Source organism: Hoplias malabaricus, chromosome 14 (assembly GCF_029633855.1).
Source record: "Hoplias malabaricus isolate fHopMal1 chromosome 14, fHopMal1.hap1, whole genome shotgun sequence".
NCBI lineage: Eukaryota > Metazoa > Chordata > Actinopteri > Characiformes > Erythrinidae > Hoplias > Hoplias malabaricus.
The window spans coordinates 18,520,462-18,547,642 of NC_089813.1; the positions used below are offsets into that span (position 1 = coordinate 18,520,462).

The window sequence follows — 27,181 nt, forward strand, 5'->3', positions numbered from 1 at the left end:
AGCTAAGTTACCTCACAAAATGGTGCACAGCAGAGTTTGGCTGTATAGCCAATGTAACACTGTTTTTTTTAAATGGTTTTAAATGGTTTAAAACTCATGTTTATGATAAATTATAGTGTATTTTATAAACACACCTACAAAACTAAACAAAAACAAGATGTGTTTACAAAACAATATTACCCTCACAGATGAACAAGCTGTTAGCACAATGACAATGGCGGACCAGAAGTAAACAAGCTCGCTTGTATCAGAAATACGTAGGTACCTCTCAGTGCATATAAACAATTAGCTGACCATTACAATTATCCATGCCCCTGAATTTCAAATGACCACTATACAAAAAAAGCTTTAGGAAGACTAAGGAATCCCAGCAAAAAGTTAAACCAGGCAGGTCTAGAAGTCTGTCGATTGTCAAAGGAATACTTGTGCAAGAATCTTTTTTAATGGAAGGAGTAATGATCCTTACAGTACTATAGAGACCAGTGAAGAGTTTAGGTAGATGGTATAGTGCAACACTAAACATTACAGAACAAGTTGTGGGACTAAAAGCTGAACTGGTGAAGGCTGTTTATAGCTTTGATATGTCTGCATTATAACAATGATGGTGTCTGCAGTTTGGCTTACTGCCTTGTGTTAGGTGGCCATTAACAGTTTATGATGTTTCAATCACAGATGTAGAGAGGATGGAAAGGGTTATGAACAAGGCCAGAAGGAAGTGGCTAGGGGTGCCGCAGTGTTTAAGTAGTGTGGCACGGTCTGGGAGAGGGGTACTGGAGTTACCACTCAGAAGTTTAGCTGAGGAATTTAAATGTGCAAAGGTGAGTTGTGAGATGATTTTGTCAGGATTGAAAGATGCAGTGGTAAAATCGGCAGCACCAGTAACAACAGCAGGAAGGAAGTACGTGGACTGGGTGGTTGAGGTGAAGGAACGCGGGTGGCAGGTACATGTAAGACTGGTGGAGATTAGGCGTTAGGGGATTTGTAGCCAAGTCGGCCACATCCCTGCTTGTGCAGTTTGTCATCAGGGGCTGGAAAGAGCCGGGCAGCTGTGAAGGAGTTGTCTAGATACCTTTCCTCCCATCACACTGAGGAAATTGCAACTTTTACTTAATCTTTGATGCTGTTTGCTGCTACAAAGAAGTCAAATCCCTCAGTGTAAGCTCCCCAAGTCTCCACTGACTCCTCAAATTGTCCAAAAGCTCCAGTTAGCACAGCCATTTACTTTCTGGTACATTTTTGTTATCTTCTTTCACACCCGTGCTAATACATGTGGGATCCCCCTCCCCAATAACACACAGGCGAGTTACTGCTCACTACCTATGCAGCTAGTGGCAGCCACTTACAGCTCCAGCTGACAAGTTTCACTCAATGACGACAGCAGTAGAGTGCAGCACTACAGATAGCCATATAGTTCAAAGCATTGTCCAATATACTACAATAACTGTCATTACAAGAAGTGTATATAGATTACTTATTAACAATGTGAAGAAACAGTACCCTTTCCACTCCCCTTTCTACCTTCTTACTTGCACATTGCAAGAAAGAAAACTGAGTAGTTCTAATATATGTATAGTTGACAGCTATTAAAAAGATGTGAAATTTAAATTTGACACCAACATAAATCTGTACAGCACCATCATTTATCTGTTCAGCATAAGGCTCAAATGTTTGTAATCCTCATTTACATACTTTGTATATTGATGTAAAAACTATTGCGTTTGTTCTGCACATGCTTAAGAATATTACATAACGGCTGGTGAGCAGGCTATTTTTTGTGTACAGGTAATTACAGATTATAATACAAAAGGTTAATGATCATTCACACAAATTCAATATTACAGTAACTGTTTTGATGCCCTTATTAGAATTGTATTTAATGTGACAAAATATCTCACACAGAGCAGTGTAATTTCTGTCCTGCCGGATGATGTTTGAAACATTGAATGAGCCTATTTACAATTTTTGTCCCATGCTTTTCTCCCAGGCTGTCTGGGGTTATTTGTGGAAATAATATAAATGTATATTAACCTTACAAATTTGATCAACAAGACCTCCTATGGTAAAACTAATCCACCTTAAACAGTTCTTAAACGAAAATGATGTGGGAAGTGAAGCTCAGTATAGAAATAGGAAATGGAAAATTCTGAACTAATGATTATTTAATTTCTTCATAATGAACAGTTAAGACTAGGTAATTAAATTATTGTCAAAATGTACCAATTAAATTATTGTCAAAGTGTACCAAACAGCAGCGCACCATGCTTAATACTTTCATAACAAAATTTTAAGAATGTCATGGTAATATTAATAGAACATTTATTCTTGAACTGTTCAATGATGCATAATGATTATCTTTCATTCTCTCTCTCTCTCATTTTCTCAGGGTGGTACAGAGGATACAGCCTTCGACAGAAAGCACAGATGGTGTTAATCATTATTTATTATATTAACATCAATATTAATATAAATTTATTTTACATAAAGGTTTATAGCAGTATTTAAGATATGTCTAATGCTGTTGTGTTTTGTTTTATCTCAAAGGGCATATTTCCAGCCACCTATATCCACTTAAAAGAAGCTAAAGTTGAAGGGACAGGGTATGATATTAAAAGAAAAAACAATTTTTTTTAACCTTTACGTTTAGTTGACACCCCTTGCATCTAACCCACTTCCAATTATAGTACAAAGTAATTTATTTGCACACTCTACAGGTAATCAAATCCAAAATGTGGTGCAACACTAAGTGTAGGTGTTACCATAACAGCAGGTATGTCAGTTCAATCAGAGTTAGTGGTACATAACTCTGGATTCAACCCCTGCAGCTATTGAAATCAAATCTTTGACTTCATTTCATTATAACCAGTACATACATTAATCCTGTCAACTATAGCCAATACAACGCCATATACAAAGAGGCAGGATTAAACCATTTAAAATATGCTTTACCCACTTTTTGGGAAGGCAAAGGTCAGTATGTGTCAGGAACGAGGGGAGGACTGACGGAGCGGACGCACACGCTAAAGCACAGATAAACTTTATTTAAAGGAAAATAACAAAACAAAGAGACTTTAACAGAAAGAACAGAAACAGGAGCCAAGCAGGCTAAACGGGACACGGGAAGCTAAACAGGGTAAACGGGACAGACAGACTAAAGAACCAAACCACAGAGGAAATGAAACAACGAAGTGGAAAACAATAACGGACGAACTTGCAGAGACAGACAGACTTGAGTACACGATTGACATGACAAAGTACAAAAGAACAAATGACCAACCAACAGGAAGTGCAGGAAGGGGTCTTAAATACAAAACACAGACGAGACGCACCTGAGACAGATAACAAGGGGGCAGGGTAACAAATGACACAGACGAGGAGGCGGAACAAAGGCGGGACAAGGGCGGAGACAAGGACAATAACAGACAAAGCCAAAGTGCAGCACATGGTGGGGACAACAGACCTGACAGGACGAGGGCGTGACAGTATGAGTTGAACTTGACAAGTATTGGAGATGATGTCGAGTCACTAGACAGAGCGAGATGAGCACAAGTATGTTACCACAGATTTTAGTTGGGTTAGGGTTTTAGTTAGTGTGCTAGTGTTTTTAATTAATGGTAATTAATTTCAAAATCATATTTACAGAATGCAATGGAATATATTTATTTCACTTTTAGTTAGACTTTTAGTTTTAACAGTAATTACATTAAGTAAATATGCATTGGGGTTATGTGACACCTTATGATGGATTGCTGCCCTGTACAGTGTTCCTGCCTTATGCTTCGATTACATGATCTTGTTCAGTATAAATTGGTTATTGAAAATGTATTAATAACATTGCATTAATAAAAATAAAAGTAATTCCAGCCATATAGAGTTTACAATACATATTGGAAAAAAACATGTTCCTCTAGGACCATGGTGCTACATATTACAAAAATAGAAATTTAACACAATACTGAGAACAAAATTAGTAGCGGTTTTGTCTGTAATTAATAATTAGATGGTCTTAATTGTAGGTCCTGCAGTAAATAAGCTATTGAAGCATTGTTTAGCAAAGCACGTGTAGCCCTGCAGTAAAGAAGATATTGAGCCAAGTTTAGCAAAGTTTACAGAAAGAGTTAAACATGGAATACAAACAAATAGAGAGAAGAATCTGGGTTGATTCAACTAAAGCAATGAAACTGTTAGACACACTGGATAAAGAAACAATCTGAAACTTATACCTGTGCTTCTCTCTCTGTTGTATCTTTAATGTAAATGTGATTTTACAGCTATTTTTATTTCTCTTGTTACGACCCAGTCTAGGGTTGAGCTGTAACAGAACGAGGTGTATGTTGGGATTAGTGTATGTGAAAGGAATAACTGTAATAGAGATGTGAAGGTGGACAAAAAGGACACAAATGGAAATACAGAATATATAATGAATAGAATATATATTGTATAGATGATATTTACAATAACACAAACACCAGTGAACTTCGGGATGGTCTTATGCCGACGAAAATAACAAACCAACACCCCTCCTAACTGACCCACAGACAACTCTAACTTACCTAAGTGGAAACAAAAGACAATACCTTACTCCCTATGTATATACAAAAAAACACACAAAAACCCACTCCCAAAAAAAACGGAAGCCAACCCTACTCTGGTGAAAAGGAAAAAAAAAAAAAAAAAAAAAAAAAAAAAAAAAAATATATATATATATATATATATATATATATATATATATATATATTTTTTCCTTTTCACCAGAGTGTATATATATATATATATATATATATATATATAAAATTTAGAATATATTTACAAATAACAGATCTAAAGTCAGTAATCAAAAGGGGCAAAAACAAACTCGTAGTTGAAGTAGAATATAACAAAGTCAAAACCTGGCAAACACACAGAATTCAATATACACAACACAAATCACAGAGCACAAAGCAAGGCTGACTAGCAGTGTACACACAGACGTATTTATGATTCCCGCCGAGATGACGTAGAGAAAAGGGTAACAGACAGAATACATGGACTGGAGGGTGGACTGGACTCAGGACAATGAACAAATACATGAACTGGATACTTGAACAAACTCTAGACGGGTGAACAAACAAACGGAATGGAACAGACTGCAGAACCTGGAATTTTACAGAGACAGGGAGAGAGAGAGAGAAAACATACACAGCGCAGCATAACACTCTTGCTATAAGATGCTGTGTTTATTTATGTTGTGCGTTGCCCTCACTGGTGGCTTGCTTGTCTCCCAAATGCAACCCTCTCGCGTCCCCACATAGAAGTCTAAGGTGGCATTTATCATTTCACTGCTAACAAACCGGGCTCTTGCTTGGGCCACTCCCATATGGGAGAATTGTCCTAATGTGTGTGCCTCCATAAAGGAGTTCACAACAACTATGCGTAACGTTTTTGATCACCCTGTCTGTGGGGGTGAAGCTGGTCCCGGTCTTCTACGCTTAAGTCAGGGAAAGAGATCCGTGGCCGATTATGCAATTGAGTTCCGTACTCTTGCTGCTGAAGTGGCTGGAATACTTCAGCATTAACAGCAGCCTTTTTGCAGGGGCTGAGTGAGCAACTCAAAGATGAGTTAGCACCAAGAGATCTCCCTACCTCTCTGGAAAGTCTCATTGAGGTAGCCCTCAAATTAGATAACCAGTTACGAGAGCGTCGGCGGAGACGAGAAACCTGGGTTCCTCTTCAACGGGGCTACGTCTCCCCCTCCTCTGCTTCTTTCAGAGTCACCTGATGAGGGTGAACAACCTATGCTGTTGGGACATGCTCGCCTATCTCGCAAGGAGCGAGAATCCCGTATGCGGGAGGGCCGATGCCTATACTGTGGGCAACCAGGACACTTGCGTCCAACTTGCCCAGAGCTGTCAGTAAAATCCAGGGCTCAGGACAGGAGATCTGTGATGGGCCAAAATCCTTCTCCTGTTATCTCTGGGGTGTTTGTTAAAGCTCAACTCAACTCAACTCAACTTTATTTATAGAGCATTTTAATAAACACCAACAGTTAAAACAAAGTGCTGTACAAAAGATGTTTATAAAACAAACTAAAACAAAATAAAATAACCAATAATGAAAAATAAATAACTTAAATAAAAACAACACTAATAAAATTAATAAAAGAAAACAAACTCAAAATCTCATGTTGAGTTGAAAGCCAAGGAATAAAAATGGGTTTTAAAAACCGAAAGTGAAGAAGCCTGCCTAATCTGTAATGGTAGGCTATTCCACAGTTTCGGCGCAGCAATTGAAAAAGCTCTATCTCCTCTGAGCTTACGTTTTGACCTCGGCACCTCCAGGAGCAGCTGATCAGCTGACCTGAGGCACCGAGCAGAGACGTGGGGGTGTAGCAGCTCAGTGAGGTAAGGTGGGGCGAGTCCATTTAAAGATTTGAAAACAAATAAAAGAATCTTAAAATATACTCTAAAATGCACAGGCAACCAGTGGAGAGAGGCCAGAATGGGAGTGATATGTTCCCTCTTACGTGATCCCGTTAAGAGTCGGGCAGCAGCATTTTGCACCAATTGGAGACGTCTGAGGGAGGACTGGCTGACTCCAAAATACAGTGCATTGCAGTAATCCAATCGGGATGTGATGAAGGCATGGATTACTGTTTGAAAGTGCTCGTAAGAGAGAATTGGCTTCACCTTTGCCAGCTGCCTCAGGTGGAAAAAGCTGGACCTAACTACTGTGCCTATTTGGCGGTCCAATTTAAAATCACTGTCTATCTTAAAACCCAAATTTAAGATAGTTGGCTTCACATACAAAGTCAAGGGGGCCAAATCAACTGGAGGGGCTTCACAGGGACCACTGGGACCAAACACCATCACTTCTGTTTTGTTTTCGTTAAAATGTAAAAAATTTAAAGCCATCCAGTCTTTAATGTCATTGAGACATAACAACAATGGTTTAATTGAGAAAGCATCTTTCTTCTTTAAAGGGACATATATCTGGCTGTCGTCAGCGTAACAGTGAAATGCAATGCCATGTTTTCTCAAGATAGAGCCCAATGGGAGCAGATAAAGTGAGAAAAGGAAGGGTCCTAAGATTGAGCCCTGTGGAACTCCATATGATAGGGGAGCTGAGGAGGATTCTGAGCCAGCAAAACTCACACACAAAGTTCTGTCCGTCAGATAGGACCTAAACCAGTCCAAAGCACTACCACAAATGCCGACTAGATGCTGCAAGCGGGAAACTAAAATGTTGTGATCCACTGTGTCAAAAGCAGCAGTTAGATCCAGCAGGACAAGAATTGCATGGTCCCCAGAATCATTGGCCAGGAGAATGTCATTAAAAACCCTGAGCAACGCTGACTCTGTACTATGCAAGGTTTTAAAACCAGACTGAAAAACCTCCAGAATATTATGCTCATCCAAAAATAATTTCAGTTGAGCATAAACAACTTTCTCCAAGATCTTTGAAATAAAAGGCAGCTTGGAAATAGGCCTATAATTAGCCAATACTGTATGGTCGAGGCCAGGTTTCTTGAGCAGGGGTTGTACTACAGCATGTTTAAAACTCACAGGAACAACACCAGAAGACAGGCTGCTGTTAATAATGGCCAGAACCTGCTGCACTAGAGTATGAAAAATCTCTTTAAGAAAGTGAGGAGGCAAAACTTCACAAGGAGAACCTGAGGGCTTTAAATGGCCCACCACATCCTCCAAGTGCGACAGAGTCACCGGCTCAAACCTATCAAACACAGCCAAGCAAGGGGCAGAGTCAGAGGGGTCAACAGCAGGAGCTGTGATAAGAGCTCTTGCAGTAACAATCTTATCAATAAAAAAGTGCAGAAAGTCATTACACATGTCAGGAGATGCTTCCAAACAGACAGGCTGAGGGGCCTTAAGAACAGAGTCAAAGGTTTTAAATAACACACGTGGCTTATGACAATTTGCCATAATAATATTTGACAAGTGTTCTCTCTTAGCCTCTTTGATGGTGCTCTGGTAAGAACGCCAGCAGTCTTTTAACATTTGAAATGAAACCTGCAGCTTATCCTTTTTCCATCGGCGTTCAGCTCTGCGACACTTCTGCTTTGCTGCACGCGCTCGGTCATTGAACCAGGGCTCAGGTTTAACTTTGGGCTGTTTAGTTCTTAATGGAGCCACTGAGTCCAGTATGGTTCGGCAGGAGGAGTGAAACCAGGTGGTCGAAACAAAGCTGGTCGAAAGCGCAGGTGAACTGACCGGCAGTGAAAGAGTTAAAACTCCGACCAAGCCGAGCAGGAGCGCAAGGTTTAAAAGCAGCACAGGAGAAAACAACATCAAATAAAACAGGCATGTGATCAGAAAACCCACTATCATGGTTCTCTAAATTTAACACAGACAACCCATAAGACAGAACAAGGTCTAAGGTATGTCCATGTTCATGTGTGGGCCCGGACACATACTGCACTAAATTAAAAGAGTCAATGATGTTAACAAAGTCCTTCACCAGCGGTTTATCTGGACAGCACACGTGAATGTTAAAGTCCCCGACGATAAGGATGCGATCATATTTCAAGTCTCTGTCACAAAAAGAAAATCCAGGCTTTGAGAATAGAAGAAGTCCCTCAGGATAAAAGTTTTATTTGCCAGTGATCTGGCGTTCACAAGGCCGATCCTGGCAGGAGCTGAGGCCTGTGCTTTAGACAGATTAGGAGCACGAAGCGGCGTCCTCAGGTTGCGGGGATTCACCCCACGCTCGCGGAGCCGGGAAAAGCAGGGGCGGCGGGGACAGGATCCCTCATCCAGGCCGATGACAGGTACCAGGGAGATGCTGATGGGCTCCAGGAAACGCCAGGACACCACGAATTGGGGGGATAATTCACGTCGTGGCCGGGAACTGGATGACGATTGTGAGAGGTAGACCTTTAGTTTCACTAGCCGACCGCCACGTTTACCGCGGCGGCGGCGATGCTTTCGCTGAATTGTTTGGGCCGAGGCCCGGCGCAGGTGATTCGGAATACCCGATAGGTGCGGGGGCAGAGGATTCTGTCCACTATGATTAAAAACACCTACATCACAGGTATTATATCTAAGATCCAGGAGAAACTGGCGATCATACACCAGTAGAGACTTCACATGTGAAGTGCCAAAGCTTAGCAACACTAACAACACAAGGCAAAGTGAGAGCAGCAGACGGCCAGCCACACACACCGGCGCCATCTTGATGCAAAAGCAACAGTGTCCTGGGGACAGAACCATGAGAAACACCTTAGAGCATTTATAGATTCCAGGGCAGCTGGCAACTTTATAGACTCTGGCTTAGCTACAGCCTTAAAATTGCCACTGGTATCTTTAGAACATCCTCTACCCATTTCAACAATTGATGGGCGGTCTCTTGAGCCAGGGGTCATTTCACAACAGACACGACCACTCTCTTTGCAAATTGGCCAACACACTGAACTGATCACTTTGTTCAGTGCCCCCCATTTGCAGCTGGTACTGGGGTTTCCCTGGCTGCAGCGCCATAACCCTCGCATTGACTGGGCAACTCAGTCGGTAACAGGCTGGGGACCTCAGTGCCAGGGGTCCTGTTTGCAAAAGCACCCCACTTGATCACTCTCGGACTTTCCAGGTCTATCTCGAGTTCCTTATGAGTACCTCAACTTAAAGGAGGTATTTAGCAAGCAAAAGGCCCAGATTCTGCCCGCTCATCGGTCGTATGATTGTGCCATTAACCTCCTCCCAGGTACCAGTCCTTCTCGGGGAAGATTGTTTTCTCTCTCCTGCCCTGAGTGGAAAGCTATGGAGGAATATATCCAAGAGGCATTAACTTTAGGCTTCATCCGGCCTTCCACCTCCCCAGCAGGGGCTGAGTTCGTCTTTGTGGTAAAGAAAGATGGGGGTCTTCGTCCCTGTATAGACTACCGGGGTCTGAACAAAATTATGGTAAAAGACCGCTGCCCCTCATGACCTCCGCTTTTGAAGCACTCCAACAAGCCTCAGTTTTTATTTTACTAAACTGGATTTGCGCAGTGCCTACAACCTCATCCGCATTAGAGAAGGTGATGAGTGGAAAACGGCTTTCATCACTCCATCAGGCCACTACGAGTACCTTGTTATGCCGTTTGGATTGATGAATGCTCCGGCTGTCTTCCAACGCTACATGAATAAGGTCTTGAGGGAGGCATTAGACCACTATGCTTTTGTGTACCTGGATGACATTCTCATTTATAGCCAATCTATGGAAGAACACATACTTCACGTGAGAAGAGTCCTTCAGCTACTCCTAGAGTACCATCTCTACGTAAAACTCGAGAAACTCTCTGTTCCATGCTTCATCTGTGTCCTTCCTTGGATTTGTTGTATCCAAGGGCCAACTACGCATGGATCCAGCTAAGATCAAAGCAGTTGCTGAATGGCCACGCCCCACTTCTCTCAAACAAGTTCAGCGCTTTCTGGGCTTCACTAATTTCTTTCACCACTTCATCGGGAAATTTTAGCACTGTGGCTGCTCCATTAACCTCCCTAACAAGAAAAGACATAGGGAGGTATCTATGGACTGAAGCAGCACAGAAGGCTTTTGAGGAGCTTAAACATCGCCTGGTCACTGCTCCAGTATTACAACTACCAGATCCTGATCTCCCTTTTTTGGTTGAAGTAGATGCTTCGGATATAGGAGTTGGGGCAGTGTTATCACAGCATTCTGGAGCTGACCAAAAACTGCACCCTTGCGCATTCCTTTCTCATCGTCTTATGCCTGCTGAGTGGAATTATGCTGTGGGTGACAGGGAACTCTTGGCTGTGAAGTTGGCCTTGGAGGAATGGAGGCATTGGCTGGAGGGAGCAAAGCATCAATTTCTAGTCTGGACAGATCACAAAAACTTGGCCTACATCCAACAAGCCAAGCGTCTAAATTCCCGTCAGGCCAGATGGACATTGTTTTTTGCCAGATTTGATTTTGTTTTGTCATATCGCCAAGGTTCTAAAAACACTAAGCCTGATGCCCTCTCTCGCCAGTGGGATCCTCCATCCACTGTCCCACAAACTGAACCAATGATCCCTGAGACTCGCATCATTGCTCCCCTATGGTGGGGACTGGAGACATCTATACAAAATGTCCTCCAGAATGAACCAGATCCAGGTGGGGGGCCCCCAGAGCGGCTCTATGTTCCCACTTCAGTCTGGCCGGAGGTTCTACAATGGGAACATACGTCTCCTTTTACTGCACATCCAGGGATTATCCGTACCCTGAAGTTCTTGCAGAGATGATTTTGGTGGCCTAACATGGAACGAGATGTCTGGTCCTATGTGGCCACCTATCAGATGTGTGCCCGAAATAAAGAGCCCAGAACACGACCGACAGGCTTACCCCACCCACTTCCTATACCTTCACGTCCATGGTCCCACCTCTCCTTGGACTTTATCACAGGTTTGCCCAAATCCCAGGGCAACACTGTGATATTAGTCATAGTCGACAGGTTCTCTAAGGCCTGTAAATTTGTGCCACTCCCCAAGCTCCCATCAGCCAAGGAAACTGCCAAACTGGTGCTACAGCACGTGGTCAGGGTCCATGGGTTCCCCACTGATTTGTTCTCTGATCAGAATTGCCCTCCGGGTCGCCTTAACGGTCCAAAAGAAAGCAGCAGACAAGAGAAGACAACTTGGACCCACCTTCCAGTCAGGCCAGCAGGTCTGCTTATCCACGAAAGATTTACCTCTCCGTGTTGAATCCCGGAAGCTGGCTCCGCGTTATGTGGGTCCTTTCAAGATCCTCCACAGAGGGAACCCGGTCTCTTATCGTTTGCTCCTCCCTCGTTCCATGCGACATGCGTTCCACCCCACATTCCATGTTTCACGCTTGAAGCCTATACTTTGCAGTAACCTTGCCTCTACCTCTAATCCCACGGCTCCATGCATGGTAGCTGGTTCACCGGCGTACACTGTCCGACGCATTCTGGATTCGCGTCGGGTCCAAGGCTCCACCTAGTACCTTGTGGACTGGGAGGGATATGGACCAGAAGAACGCTCGTGGGTTCCGGCTCATCACATCCTGGGCCCGAGCTCATCTGGGACTTCAGATTTGATCATGCTGCGTTGTCTACAACCTACAGGAGTTGCTCAGGTAGAGCAGCTCATCCAGGATGGCACATAAATACGAGCTCTGGAAAGAAGGTTTGCTGTGTCTGCCAACACAGTGTCCAGAGTATGGAGGAGATACCAGGAGACAGGCCAGCACACCAGGAGATGTGGAGTGGCATGTAGGAGGGCAAAAACCCGGCAGGAGGACCGCTACCACCTCCTGTGTGCAAGGAGGAACAGGAGGAGCGGTGCCAGAGCCCTGCAAAATGCCATCCAGCAGGCTACTAATATCCATGTTTCTGCACAAACGTCAACAAGTGGGGCTTGTGCTTACATCCCAACACTGTGCAGGGTGATTGGCCTTTGCCAGAGAACACCAAGATTGGCAGATTCACCATTGGTGCCCTGTGCTCTTCATGGATGAGAGCAGGTTCACATTAAGCACATGTGACAGAGTCTGGAGACGCTATGTAGAATGTTCTGCTGCCTGCAACAGAATGGTGTGGGCATGCATTTCTTTGGAGGGCCGCACAGCCCTCTTTGTGCTAGCCAGAGGTACCTGACTGCCATTAGGTACCGGGATGAGATCCTCAGACCCAGTTTGAGACCTGCTGGTGAGATATGCTGGTGCAGTGGGCCCTGGGTTCCTTGTGATGCATGATGATGCTAGGCCTCATGTGGCTGAAGTGTGTCAGCAGTTCATGCATGATGAAGGCATTGATGCTATGTACTGGCCTGCCCGTTCTCCAGACCTGAATCCAATCGAGCACATCTGGGACATTGTCTCATTCCATCCACCACCGCAATGTTGCACCACAGACTGTCCAGGAGTTGACTGATGCTTTAATCCAGGTCTGGGAGGAGATAAGCAGGTGGATTCCACACAGACTACTGAGCCTCATTTTAACTTGTCTTGAGGAATTTCCACTGAAGATGGATCAGCCTGTATTTGATTTCCACTTTTATTTTGAGTATGATTCCAAATCTAGGCCTCCATGGAATAATAATTTTGATTTACTTTGATAATTGTTATTTTATTCTCAACATATTCCATTGTGTAATGCATAAAGATTTCCAACTGTAATGTTTCATTCATTATGATGTATTGTTTTAGTGTTCCCTTTATTTTTTTGAGCAATGTGTATAGAATGAACCCCGATTTTTATATATGTGTGTGTGTATATATATATATATATATATATATATATATATATATATATATATATATAAACATCCTGGAGGACCATGTGCATTCAATGGTTCAAACATTGTATCCTGAAGGCGGTGCCATGTATAAGGATGACAATGCACCAATACACACAGCAAGACTGGTGAAAGATTTGTTTGATGAACATGAAAGTGAAGCTGAACATCTCCCATGGCCTGCACAGTCACCTGATCTAAATATTATTGTGCCACTTTGGGGTGTTTTGGAGGAGCGAGTCAGGAAACATTTTCCTCCACCAGCATCACATAGTGACCTGGCCACTATCCTGCAAGACGAATGGCTTAAAATCCCTCTGACCACCATGCAGGACTTGTATATGTCATTCCCAAGACGAATTGACGCTGTATTGGGTGCAAAAGGAGGCCCCACACCATACTAATAAAGTATTGTGGTCTAAAACCAGGTGTTTCAGTTTCATTGTCCAACCCCCCTGTGTGTATATATATATATATATACCGACACAAAAACAAGGTTGGCCAGGACCGACATCAATGGAGCAGGAGCAGCAGGCGTCACGTTCACTGAGGCAGGAACAGAAGCAGTGGTATTTGCTGCAGGACCTGTAACAAAAGCGGCGGGGTTTGCCACCACCACAAGAACTGGTACAGAAGTGGCAGAAGACATAGCCATAAAAGGGACAGAAGCGGCAGGGGACACTGCCAGCACAGGAACAGAAGCGATGGTTGTCATTGCAGGCACAAGAACAGAAGAGGCAGGGGTCGTTGTAGGCACAGGAACAGAAGAGGTGGGGGACATTGCAGGCAAAGGTACATAAGCGGAGGGGGCTGTCTCTGGAACAGGAACAGAAGTGACGGGAGTTGTCACCTGCACAGGAACAGAAGCAGCAGGGGACACCACAGGCACAGGAACAGAAGCAGCTGGGAACACCCCCGGCACAGGAACAGTGGGGGACACCACTGGCACAGGAACAGAAGTAATGGGGGTGGTCACCTGCACAGGAACAGAAGCAGTGGGGGACACCACAGGCACAGGAACTGAAGCAGCTGGAAACACCCCTGGCACAGGAATGGCAGGATTGTCCCTGGAACAGGAACATAAATGGCAGGATTCATCGCCGGCACAGGAACAGAAGCGGCCTGGGACAGAAGTGGTGGGGACACTGCCAGAAGAGGGCTATAGAATGACATCCATGGCTCTGGATCCTCTGGAAAACCTGACTTTGAGGTTGACTTTAATATTCTCCTCATTAAAGAAATTTACAAACATGGTTATATTAAAAATAAAGTCTTTGAGGTCTTCATTGCTGCAGGCTCTAAACTCAGGCAAGGACTGCTTAATTGACATAGCCAGTTCTGTTAATTTAGCTTTCAGAGCCTGAGCATATTTGCATATTAAGGAAGTGTGTAAGGGGCTAGAACTCATGCATTGCGAGGACTCGGGATTCACAGCGTGCCTCAAAGCTGGAGCAGGACCATTGGGAACAGAGACTTTCTTAGACTTGATTTAGTTTTTCTTACACAAAGTCCTGAGAGCAGTGTTCAGTTCTGGAATTGACTCAGAACCTTGATTCCCATCTGAAGTACAATAGAGATACTTATTATCACAGTCCCACATGACCCCACACCCCACATAACCACAAACATCTCCAAATCTCCTGCTTCGTCCTTGAGTTGGTGGGTCATTCTGTCACATAGGGGTTGGGTTGAGGGACAAGAACAGAAATGGAGGTATGTGCAGGAGATATAATTTAAGAAACAAGACACTAAGACCAAATTCAAGACACTTAGAAATCTAAAAATACAAGAGAGACAAAACTAACTAAAAGACAATGGTGAAAATACCAAGGCTAAACACTAAACAGGAAGGCTAAACACTAGACTCAAAAGCAAAACACAGAACAAGGACCTAAATACAGAAGCTAAATTCTAAGTTTAAGTTTAATTCTAATTTTAAGTTAAACACTAAGCACAGAACATGGAGTCGAACATTGTCTACACACTAAGCACAGGTGCTAAACTAGGACATGAGACAGTAAAACAGAATAAACACAAACCTCAAGACAATACCATAAAACATGGACTGAAGTATAACAATGACCCACAAAAAGGAAACACAGGCAAAGGCTATAAGAAGACACTAAACAAGAAACACCTGCGATCTAATCAAGACATGTGACTCTGGAAACATAACCAGAAAGAATATGAAGGCTAGAAGGTAACCGGACAGGGGGAAACATGATGAGGAGAGCACAAACAAGAAACAATACAAAACAGAACACAAAACCAGGCACATGTTACAATATATTGGTGTTCATTCCATATATATCAAAATTCATTAAATATTTCCTTGCTGTTATATATATAATATATTTAAACTTAACATGTGGGACTTATGTCAAAGGAATTCACAAAATACAACCATGTTAGATAAGATGGTAAGATAAAAATGAAAAATTTGCCAAAAATCCTCTCTGCCAATGCCAAACAGCTTATTCTGCCATTGACTCATTTGATGTTTGGTGGACTGGATGATTGAACAGGGAACAAGACATATTGGAAATTTAACAATTTATTCATTTAACAAACAGGAGACTCAGTAGCGTGTGGAAAAACCATACACAGCCACAAAAGCCTGGCACATCCTCTTCATGCTGGTCAACCTGCTGGTCAACAACTGCTGTGGGATGGCATCCCATTCTTCAACCAGCATTTGTCGCCAGTCAGCCACTGTGGATGTGTTGGTCACTCTGACACAAACAGCACAAGTGATCCCACAAGTGTTCAATGGGGGTTGAGGTCAGGACTGCTGGTAGGCTATTCCATCCTCTCCACTCCCACATTCTGGAGGTAGTCTCTGATAAACCCCACTCTGAGGGGCGAGTTTTGTCATTTTGGAGGATAGAATCTGGTCCCAGACTGTGGAAATATGGGATTGCAACTGGCTTCAGAATTTCAAATTGATATCTTTCTGCATTGAGATTGCCTCCATTGATGACAAGCCTCACTTTTCCAGTGAGGGAGATGCTGTCCCACATCATCCACAAGATATTTGGTTTAGCATAGTGTTCTCCGCGTCTTCTCCACACTTTGACCCTATGATTCCTCCACATGTTCATGTTACAGTGCACGTGTTGCCAATACCACCGCAAACGGGCCTGATGGTGAAGGGCAATCATGGCAGACCTCCAGGCAGCCCGATGAGACTGGAGATTGGAGTCTGTGCAGTCTGTTCCAGATTGTCTGGGCAGAGAGCCTTTAGCCATACCATCAGCCATATCGTCATCCATGCTTACAGGGTGGGGAAATTATCTTCTTGGGACGCCCACTTTGCAGCCTGTCTCTGACATCCCCCTTTATTTAAATTAATGTTCTCTCTTTTTTTTATTATTATTATTAATTTGTGTTTATTCTTTACAAAAACGGTTGCCACTGTAACAACAACAGTTTCCCTTTGGAATTAATAAAGTATTTCTGAATCTGAATTCTAAATCTGAATATGGAACTTGACCTTCAATTTGGAGATGGTACTAGGGCTCACTTCAAATAATGCCAAAACTTGGTTTTGCGGAAAAAAATCGCACAAGCCTTATCCGGAACAGTAAACATGGCATGCTGATTCTTGGAGCAGACACCTACTGACCTCTGTAGCAAGGCCCATGCTCGGAGGTGCTGATTGGCAGGGGTATAAGAAGCTCCAAACAAGTGTTAATAGCAACAACAAAATAAGCTGTTCTACTGCGCATCCAAATTCATGTTCCTTACATCTTTTATTATGGTTGTATTTTATGAATCTATGTGTGGTAATCTGTGAGATGGCTCATCCCCCTTGGCATAAGTCCCCGATGTTATCTGTACAATACACTAAATGGTCACTGGATTAGGAAAATCTACTATGTATGTACATTTGTTGTCCATTTTGGCAGCTGCATTGACCAAAAAGTAGCACTAAGTATTTCTAGGATTACAGACTATAGTCTAACTGGTTCTCTGCATACTTATTCCCATTTCACCAATGGTTAGGACCCCCACGCTACACACCACAGAACAGGTATGTTTTGGGTGGTGGATCGTTCTCAGCACTGCAGTGACACTGACATGTTTGCGGTGTGTTACACTGGTGCAAGTCCATCAGTGCCCCTTAAGTTTTTAAACATTGTGTCCACTCACTGTCCATTATGTTAGACATCCATACCTTGTGGTCCACCTTTTAGATTTACAATCAGAGACTTGCTGTGTCTGATCCACTCATACCAGCACCACACCAGAGTCACTGCAGCACAGAGATAGATCCACCACCCAAATCATGCCTGCTCTGTGGTGGTCTTGTGGGGGTCCTGTCCGTAGATAAGCAAGGTTAAATTGGCGTAAGAAAATATACAGAGGTTCAAGTGGGCTACAGTCTGTAATTGTAGCATTAAAAAGTACTCCAGTATGGAGCTGATAAAAATGGACACTGTACATGCAATATAAGTGTTCCTAATCCATTGACCATTCCCTGTACGAATTATGACACTGCATGTAAACATAGCTGTTGGTAAAATTACCATGAATAAACTATAGTAATTTCTAATTTTGTTTGCTGAATCAAAAAGTTTAGTGTATAGATAACCATTATTCCATCTGTGTAATTTTCCCCTTTTGACATTTGACTTTTCTGTACAGAAAAAAGGAGACTGTAATACCCACAGATTTGCCTTTAGTGCAAGAACTGTGTGCTACACTAAGAGAATGGGCACAAATATGGCATAACCTTTATGTGGTATGTGGACTCTGAAATTAATATTTTTGTAATAATTTCTCACTCATTTCATAAGAGCAGTCATTCATTACCTCCAAATTATGTTTTTTTTTGAGTCAGATATGTTATAGATCAGCCATTATATTGACACTCAGTGGCAATATCACCTAGTCACCTAGTACCCTTGATCTAAAAAGCATAAACTGGTTCATTCAAGAAAAATTACACAATTTATGTCATGTGAGATTGTTATTATAACAATTTCACATGAACATGCAAAGCATTTAAGCATATAATCGCCCTGGATATGTCACTAAGGAAGGTGGTCATTTTCATTTTATTATTATTATTATTATTTAATTATATATATATATATATATATATATATATATATATATATATATATATTTTTTTTTTTTTTTTCTATGAAGTCAATGCAATGAATCAGTTCAAAAGAAAAGCTGTTTCTTGAATTGAACATGAGTTTTTAGTATTTATTTTTTTAAACACCAGCTATCATAGAGCCTTAACAGCTGATCTGTAATATACATAATTCCAAATATTTGCAAAACAAATTACTACAAACATGCATTTTTGTTTATTATACTATTCTAAATTATAACAATCATTTTACATTGTGAATGAGACTGCTATATAAAATTTTCATATAAAGCCAGCTCTGTAAGCTACCATCGAGCAATTAATCCTTAACTTTTATATAAACAGGTAATTCCCCACACAACTAATAATAAATAATTATTAGAATAAATAAGAATAAATAATTACTTTCATAAATAATATAAAGCTCTTATGTATGACTAATTTATCCTTTTACCACATACTCTTGATGTGATGTAACAACAAAAATATTACCTGTAATCAGCATTCTGCTTGTTTCCGTAACAGAACAATAAGACTACACTGTTCCGGACTGTTCAGCAGATGGCCTACAGTCTTATTGAATATCACTCACAGATTGTGTCAGGAACACTGCCCAAAGATGACCTTGTTGAGCTCAAGAAAAAAGTCACAGCAAAAATTGATTATGGAAACAGGTATTGTGTCACCTTTTCAAAAAACTTTTGAACCTCCTGCCAAACATGATTTTCACTATGGTGTTTCCAGTCTGTCACAGATGCAGCTATATAACAGCAGTTCTTATTTTAAAATAGGTGTCAGTCAAACTAAATTGCAGTTAACAGCATCATTTCGTGTAGTTCATTTCAATTGTTTAATTTGTCATGTTTGAAACAAAATTATTTATCCTATTTAAAATAGTGCATTTAGTTAAGACTGGACAAAATTAGCTTCATCAGAATGTACTGACTTTCAATAATTCAGGTGTACAGCCCTGAGTCATTAACTTTAGCTATGTACAGAATTTTTTTTTTGACAAATTAATGACCCATTTCTGTCATTATAGCACAATAATGATTCAGATTTATGTAAAATGTTTAGAGTTACTGTAGGGTTGGGCGATATATCAATATAATAAAATATTTTGAGATAGAACAGAGCGGGATATGGAGTGAGGCTATATCGTTTATATTGATATTTTAAGTTTTTAAAATGTCTAAGTCTTGTACAGGGCCATTCTGTGCTCTGCTCAGCTCGTCTGCTTTGCTCTGCTCACAGCCTTGCCCCCACCCGAGTTCTCTTTCTTCTCACACACAATGGAGCAGAGTAACACAGAGCGTGAAAAAGAAGAACAGCAGTTTGTTATATGTAAATAGTATGAATTTTACCAATCAGATGAGTAGCAGAAATGGCTATCTGCAGGGAATGCCGAAAGGATGTAGTATCAAAGTGCAAGAGTACTCCCAGCCTGTTTCACCACTTACAACTGCAGCACAAACTACTATATGAAGCTGTTAAACTCTGAGATGCTACTGTTATGTTACTAAAGCGGTAGTTTACTAAATAGCAACGGGTATGCTCCCCATCTCAACAGTAGAGCAAAAGGGCTCCACAAGGCTGATTAAAACACCTGACCCATGAGACCAATTGTCCTGTCGCAATGTCTTTGCATGAGAAGCGCTGCCTAATGTACACAAGTCCAACAGACCTTTTCCGACTGGCTTGCGAGAGTAAAACATTTTGCCTTAATGACAGATATATGGTCATGTCGCACCTGTGAGCCATATTTTCCACTTTATTGAAGATTGTGTATCTGCAGACGAGTTATTTCCCAGAAGTCCACACTGGGAGCACATAGCAGAAGTTTTTACATGAAAACCTTTGTCTTAAACATACATGGACATTTGATTTTCATTTGAATATTAAGAGATGAGGTTGAGCTAACACATATAAAACTGAATGTTCTGTTTATAAAATGTTCATAATACATTTTTTCACAACATATATCATATATTCAGCTAAAAAATATCAAGATATGATTTTTTTGTCCATATCGCCCAGCCCTAAGTTACTGCCTCTAGAGTGCTCTACAGCTTTTAACTGCTTTTAACTGCATTAAACTAGCACCTTTAAAAATACACTACAAACTGTCAGTTTCTTAAAAATAGCCTTAATAGAATTATGTTTTGTAGTAGTTTTGACACATCAGACTCTTTCTATCTATACCATCAGAATAACATGATTAAACTCTTAGGATAAGATGAACATGTAAGCCACAATCTGTGCCTTTTGTCTTGTTATTGTTTCACAAAGTCTGTTGCCTTAGCCAAAAACATCCCTGTAGAATGTTTGATGGGAAAATTATTTATTTACAGTACTATTTACATTAAAAAGGTGTTGATTTTATGGTCTGTTTTTTAATCATTAATTAACCCTTAGATAGCCATTAATAAACAATTATTCAGCAATTTACAATTATGTATTTAATAGTAACATAATTTGTAAGCACTTAAAAATTGTTAAACAAATGTATTTTTAAAATATCTTTAAATTGTTTATTAACTCTTTATTGATTAATGTCCTAAATATTATTTATTGTAATATTTCAGTTACATTCCGGGTGGGCTCCAGGCCAAGCATGACCCTATAGATAAGCTGCCTAATACGGTAGTTACTGCTAGTAAATCCAAGATCAGGGTCAGCATGTCAAAGGTTCTCTGGGTATTGATTCCTAGTGTAAGTACATAAGTACATAAATAATACAATAGTTCACACCGGTGAGTGAACAATGTATATGTCCACTAAAATACTAGCAACTGAAGGTAGGTTGTCCACAGCATTAATAAGAATTTTCTAAGGGGTAGTCAATATTTATACATGTGAATAATTTGCACTTTAGTTATGGTGTTGCAAATTCCTTAATAAAAAATTTATTAATGTAGGTTGTTTATATGATCCACTTCTACAACACTAATAAGCACATGTTGAATGTGTTTATTATTAATAGTAGAATATTATACTTTAGTTTTGCAATTGCAATAAAAAAGATCCTTTCAAGCTAATGGCTAATAACTGCTGTAAACACACAGTATGCTCCTGAATATTTATTTATTTATTTTATTAAAATATTGAACATATCTTGCAACTTACCAAAAAAAAAAAGAAAATAGTAGTACTTACTCTGTATGTCAGACCACTTGGTAGTATTTAACACATACAAATACATTTATAACACATTTGTAAGCTCTCTTACAAACATGTTACTATTAAATATTCAAGTATTGTTAGTTGATGCTAATAGTTATTTGACTGTTAAGAAACAGACCTTAAAATAAAGTTAATGAAAATATCAATACATATTTCAGCAACACATACTTTATACGATAGAAAACGAAACATTATTCCAAACCGCCTGTCTGTGTGTGTGTGTGTGTGTGTGTGTGTTTTTTTTGTTTTTTTTTACACAGATCTTCATATTTGACATAGTCATAGATTTGATTCATATTTATTTACAGAATTCTTGGGCTGGACTTGGTTGTTCGAAATGAGGCTGGGAACACATTAGAGCCAGAATGCACCAGTACAGTCAGTTTATTCAGAGCCCATGAATCCGCTTCCCACAGTATTGATGAGCGAATACAGGAAGAGAAAGTATGAATATTGCTTATTGACTTTTTTCCTCTAATATTTTAACAACTTACTGTTCCTTGAAGGTATCTCCATGTAAAAAATATGAATAAAATTCCTTCTAAATGTTCTGCTGTACGACTGTTTTTGGTGTCCAGACACGTCTCCAGAACCCGACAATGCGGCGACAGGCTGTCTTTAGTTCTGCGCATACCTACAGCCTCCTTATGAGCCTCAAGAACTTTGTCTGCAACATTGGTGAAGATGCTGAGCTGCTTATGTCCCTCTATGACACAGACCAGTCTGAGTTCATAAGGTCAGAATCATCTCAAAACATGGAATGCTTTGGAAAACATTGAAAACTACCCATATAATGAACTTTTTTTTTTTTCATAAAGTTTTTTTATTTAAGCCCCATTATGATATGCCATATTTGCCCAACACATGCCTTGAAATTGTTTCTATGCTTGTACTGTATTAGTAACAAGAGTGTTTTGAGTAATTGTTTATTTCCTTGATAAAGCAACATTTTATTATTTTGAAATTATTTAATTTTGTTGTTGTATTTGCCGGACCACCTACCTGGCCGGCCTAGAAGAGGCATTTAAACTGGATGACTGACACCTAATGTTGAAGCGTGCATGCGCTAGTAGGAACTGTTAATAACAGTCTGTTGTTAGTTCAGCCATATTTCACATTCTAGCTCGTAAACTAAATTTGGAACCGTTCCGCTGTGATAAACGTCCTCTTTTCCCCAGACAAGTACTTTTTTGTGACCTAAAAATCTGCATGTCCAGCGCGGTGAGCAGCTTAGTGTTTTACTTGAGCCTCGAACAAATGTGTAGAACTTTGTTGAGGTAATATTGATCATATTTTCTTCTTTATGCTTGGAGAATGTTTCTGTGACACAGCCTTTATATTTTCTACTATGTATTTAACAAAGAGAAAGTCATCTTGTCTGTCCGACATGAATAACGACATGAATACACTGACACATCTCAACATTACTGACTTTCTGACGAGTAAATTACATCTGCACAGCTTTTTGTTTAACTTTACATGAAAACGGACAAAATTTCCGGATTATTAAAGCCAGAACACCAGCACGAGGTGTTACTCAAAATAAACGAGGCTGTGAATAGGTTACAGCACCGTTTTATCAGTCAGACCCTTATAGACATATAAGTCAATTCATAAATATCTAGTTCCTACTGATGCCCTGTTCCTTTATCAAGTAGATTACTTAATTTATAAAATGGTAAGGTGCTTGGTTTTAGAAATATTCAAAAACTTAAATGTTAAAATGTTATCTTCTTGCTGTATTGTAAACGACATCTCAGCACGGTGCTTCAGTTTGTAGCTTTGGTATGAACAGAAAATAACAGGCTTTCTATGATCATACCTACAGTGTCAGCAACTGACAAGATAAACAGTTTTTATAGTTTGTTATTATTGTAAACAAAGATATTGATATGAAGCACCAAACTTCTCCAGACCTTCCAATGACAAGGTTATGTATTTTGGGCTTTCCTGTTTTTGAAATACCAAAAACACCTCTGTGACAATGGCATCTCTATATTATATTATTTATTATATACACAGGTTTGTATCATTTGGCATCTCTGCTTCTCTTGTTTTTGTGTTCTGTCTAGTTGTTTTTTTTATGAATACCCTTGTAATTTCAGTGATAATGCTGTTGTTAAATAAAAGCACCATTTGCTTAATTTCTGTGCCAAGTCTATGGAAATATGCAGTGTGCAGTCATGGTAAATATATGCTAGAAAGTATTGAATGCTTGTGATGCACTTCTTTCTACTTCCTCTTTGCAGTGAAAATTTCCTGGTAAGGTGGGACAGTAAAGGCATGCCTAAAGAGATTGAGAAGCTCAACAATATATCAGCACTTTTCACGGTACCATAATTTACTAAATACTAATGCTCTTTCTTTGAATTATGAAGCACTGCACAATATCTTTATATGACAGTTCTCTACACATGACTATATTATGAAAAGTCTATTTCTGTCATTTCCTTTTGTGAAGGACCTAAGCAGCAGTGATCTGATCAGACCTCATCTGTTCCTGGTGTGTCAGATAATCCGCGTGGGCTGCATGGAGCTAAAAGAAGGCAAAAAGCACACTGGTGGTCTGAGACGGCCTTTTGGAGTAGCAGGTCATACAATCAATTTTTTAATACAAAAAAAATGTTGAAGGATCTAGCACTAGCATGACTGAAATTTCAGGATTCTGACGACATCCTTCTTTATAACCCCCAGGGGGACACCAGTCCACTTTTCTTATTCATGCTTTCCAGAGTGCTGTTAGAAACTCTAGTCCTCCTATTGTGTTCCATGCAAATATGACCAATTTACAAGTTTTCACTCTAGAAAGTTAAAAGCTATAGCTTATACAACAATAGGTCATAGAGTGAGAGACGGAATGAAATAGATGGAAAGGTCACCTTTTGTAAATTTACAAATTAAAAAATAGCCTGTTAATAATAATAATAATAATAACAATCATAATAATAATATTCAATCATTCATTCATTATCTGTAACCGCTTATCCATTCATTCATTTATTATCTGTAACCGCTTATCCAGTTCAGGGTAATTCGCGCAAGGTGGGAATACACCCTGGAGGGGGCGCCAGTCCTTCACAGGGCAAGACACACACTCAGACATTCACTCACACACTCACACCTACAGATACTTTGAGTCACCAGTTCACCTACCAACGTGTGTTTTTGGACTGTGGGAGGAAACTGGAGCACCTGGAAACCCACGCAGACACAGGGAGAACACACCACAGTCCTAACAGACAGTTACCCCAAGCGGGAATTACTAATCATAATAATCGATTATAATAACTGTTCTTTCAATTAAGTGTCAGTAAAGTAGTTGTGTTTATATTATATATTTGCAATTGTGGGTATATTTTGTATGTATAGCATGTAGCATATATATATATATATATATATATATATATATATGTATATATATATATATATATAATTAACTTCTGGAACTTATATATGTTTGATAATTTGATATTTATATATCTGATAACTTTATCAGAGAGAGAAACGACTACTGTCCTCTCTCGTTTTGTAATTGCTACACATACAACACATTCACACCTGGTAAACACATTTATTTACCAAAGCTTTGGTTTATTTATTGTGCTTGTTGCAACTGTTCATTTAAAATTTTAGAATTAATTTTTTTGATAATCTTATTTTAAATAAATACCTTTTGTTAATTCATATTCCAAAAGAAAGATCCAGTGCAGAAAATTAAATGGGGGGAAAATGGGGGAATTGAACAAGAAAAAGTAAACTTAAAAGAAGACTCTGAATGAAAAGGGAATAAAATTACTTCAAAAAATACTATAAATGAATGACCATGGCTTTTTACAGTTCTGTCAAGGCACAATGATATTGTGCTCACTGTTACTGACTGCAGTGTGACCGGAGGGAGAGAGCGCGGTGAGCACAGAGCACATAATGGAGGCATTATGGTTTGACTTTTCTCACATATAACAATATCAAAGCGAAATTCAGTAAAATAAATGTTATAGAAAGAAATATTTGAGGTTTTATTTTGTTGATTTCCATAATTTGAAAACAAAACAGAAACCGCATCTACACTCTCCACTGTGATAAATGGAGATAAAGAATTCAGAATCTCTCAATATCAAACGTAAAACTTATTTTACTCATTTGACTCATTTGAAGTAAAACTTATTTTACTCATCATTTGACCCAGTCTGACTGCCAAGCTGATATCTGTCTAGTGTTTAGGGTGAGGGGTGTTTGTTTTTGTTTAGACACAGGGCATGTCATTAGCATAACAATGTGGCTCACAGCAGGGGAGGGGAAGATTGAGAGCACAGTGTCCCTTACGAAAAAAAAATCATAGCATAGTCATTCTACTGTTAAATTTACAGCTGTTTTCAGTCATTGCAACACATGAATTTTGTCATTTTATTTTAACTCTATTTCTTAAAGTATGATGTAATTAATTGGCTAAAATGTGAATATTTTGTCCATAGTGATGGATATCACAGACATCACTCATGGGAAAGCAGATGATGAAGAAAAGCAACATTTCATCCCTTTCCAGCAGTGGGTGTCTTTCCTTATTCCTTCCGAAAATGAGTGCTTCAAATTATTTTTCTTTAATATATTGGTGTTCACTAAATTAGTCTCCTTCTCGGCTACTGATATTTGTAGGATTGCCATGGAAACATACATCCGCCAAAGACAGCTGATCATGTCCCCTCTCATCCCTTCTCGTGTTATTGGAGAAAATGAACCCCTTACAGTTGTTTTCAACAAAGTAATTGCCACACGAGATGTTAACCACAAAGGACAGGGTAAAGACATGCATCGTTTTCAACATGAATAAATGCATTTATTTATGAATGAGGTAATGCTTCTTGATGTATGTTGTCTACAAGAACTTTTTTTGCTATTTTTTCCTGGACAACCAGGTCTCTTTGTGTCACTGAAGCTGCTCCCAGGAGATCAGGCACAGGTTCAAAAGGACTATCCTCACTTTTTGGACCGCACAACTGCCATAGTCAAGAAAATGGGCTTTCCTGAAATCATCCTCCCAGGTTGGTTAGATAATTTGTCAAAATTACAGTTTGATGGATGCTTGTCTAAATATATTTTCAGACACTTAAATGTTTAGTTTCAGATAAAATAACCTGATGTTAATGATATTCAATACAGTTACATTTTTTCTCATTTCTGTTATTTGTATTAATTTAGGACTCCAGACATAAAAATATAGCTTAAGGAGCAAGAAAATGAAAAAAAATCATCAGTCACAAACAGCCTTTTTAAGTGCCAAACAGTACCATTCAATTCAATAAGCTTTCCAGCATTTACACATGTCTCTCTGTGAATTACTTTTGTCCTTTGTTATATGTCTGATTTGTCTCTTTTTGTGTCCATATACAACCCCAATTCCAATGAAGTAGGGACGTTGTGTAAAACATAAATAAAAAAAGAATACGATGATTTACAAATACTTTTCAACCTATATTCAATTGAATACACTATAAAGACAAGATATTTAATGTTCAAATGGATAAACTTTATTGTTTTTTTGCAAATATTCGCTCATTTTGAATTTGAGGCCTGCAACACATTTCAAAAGAGTTGGGACAGGGGCAACAAAAGACTGGAAAAAAAACACCTGTTTGGAACATTCCACAGGTGAAGAGGTTAAAGTTTAACC

The 27,181-nt window shown here is 39.8% G+C and overlaps 1 protein-coding gene across 2 annotated transcripts in view; it reads left to right on the plus strand.

Moving 5' to 3' along the window:
- Positions 1–27,181, plus strand: part of dock5 (dedicator of cytokinesis 5) — a 208,447-nt gene that overhangs the window by 33,541 nt on the left and 147,725 nt on the right. For both annotated transcript variants that reach the window (XM_066643473.1, XM_066643474.1), the window contains exons 3-13: positions 2,384–2,424; positions 2,542–2,597; positions 17,874–17,970; positions 18,856–19,004; positions 21,822–21,957; positions 22,092–22,249; positions 23,763–23,844; positions 23,975–24,104; positions 25,986–26,058; positions 26,167–26,309; positions 26,427–26,552. In XM_066643473.1, the coding sequence (XP_066499570.1) occupies positions 2,384–2,424; positions 2,542–2,597; positions 17,874–17,970; positions 18,856–19,004; positions 21,822–21,957; positions 22,092–22,249; positions 23,763–23,844; positions 23,975–24,104; positions 25,986–26,058; positions 26,167–26,309; positions 26,427–26,552 (1,191 nt within the window). The remainder of the gene's footprint in view (positions 1–2,383; positions 2,425–2,541; positions 2,598–17,873; positions 17,971–18,855; positions 19,005–21,821; positions 21,958–22,091; positions 22,250–23,762; positions 23,845–23,974; positions 24,105–25,985; positions 26,059–26,166; positions 26,310–26,426; positions 26,553–27,181) is intronic.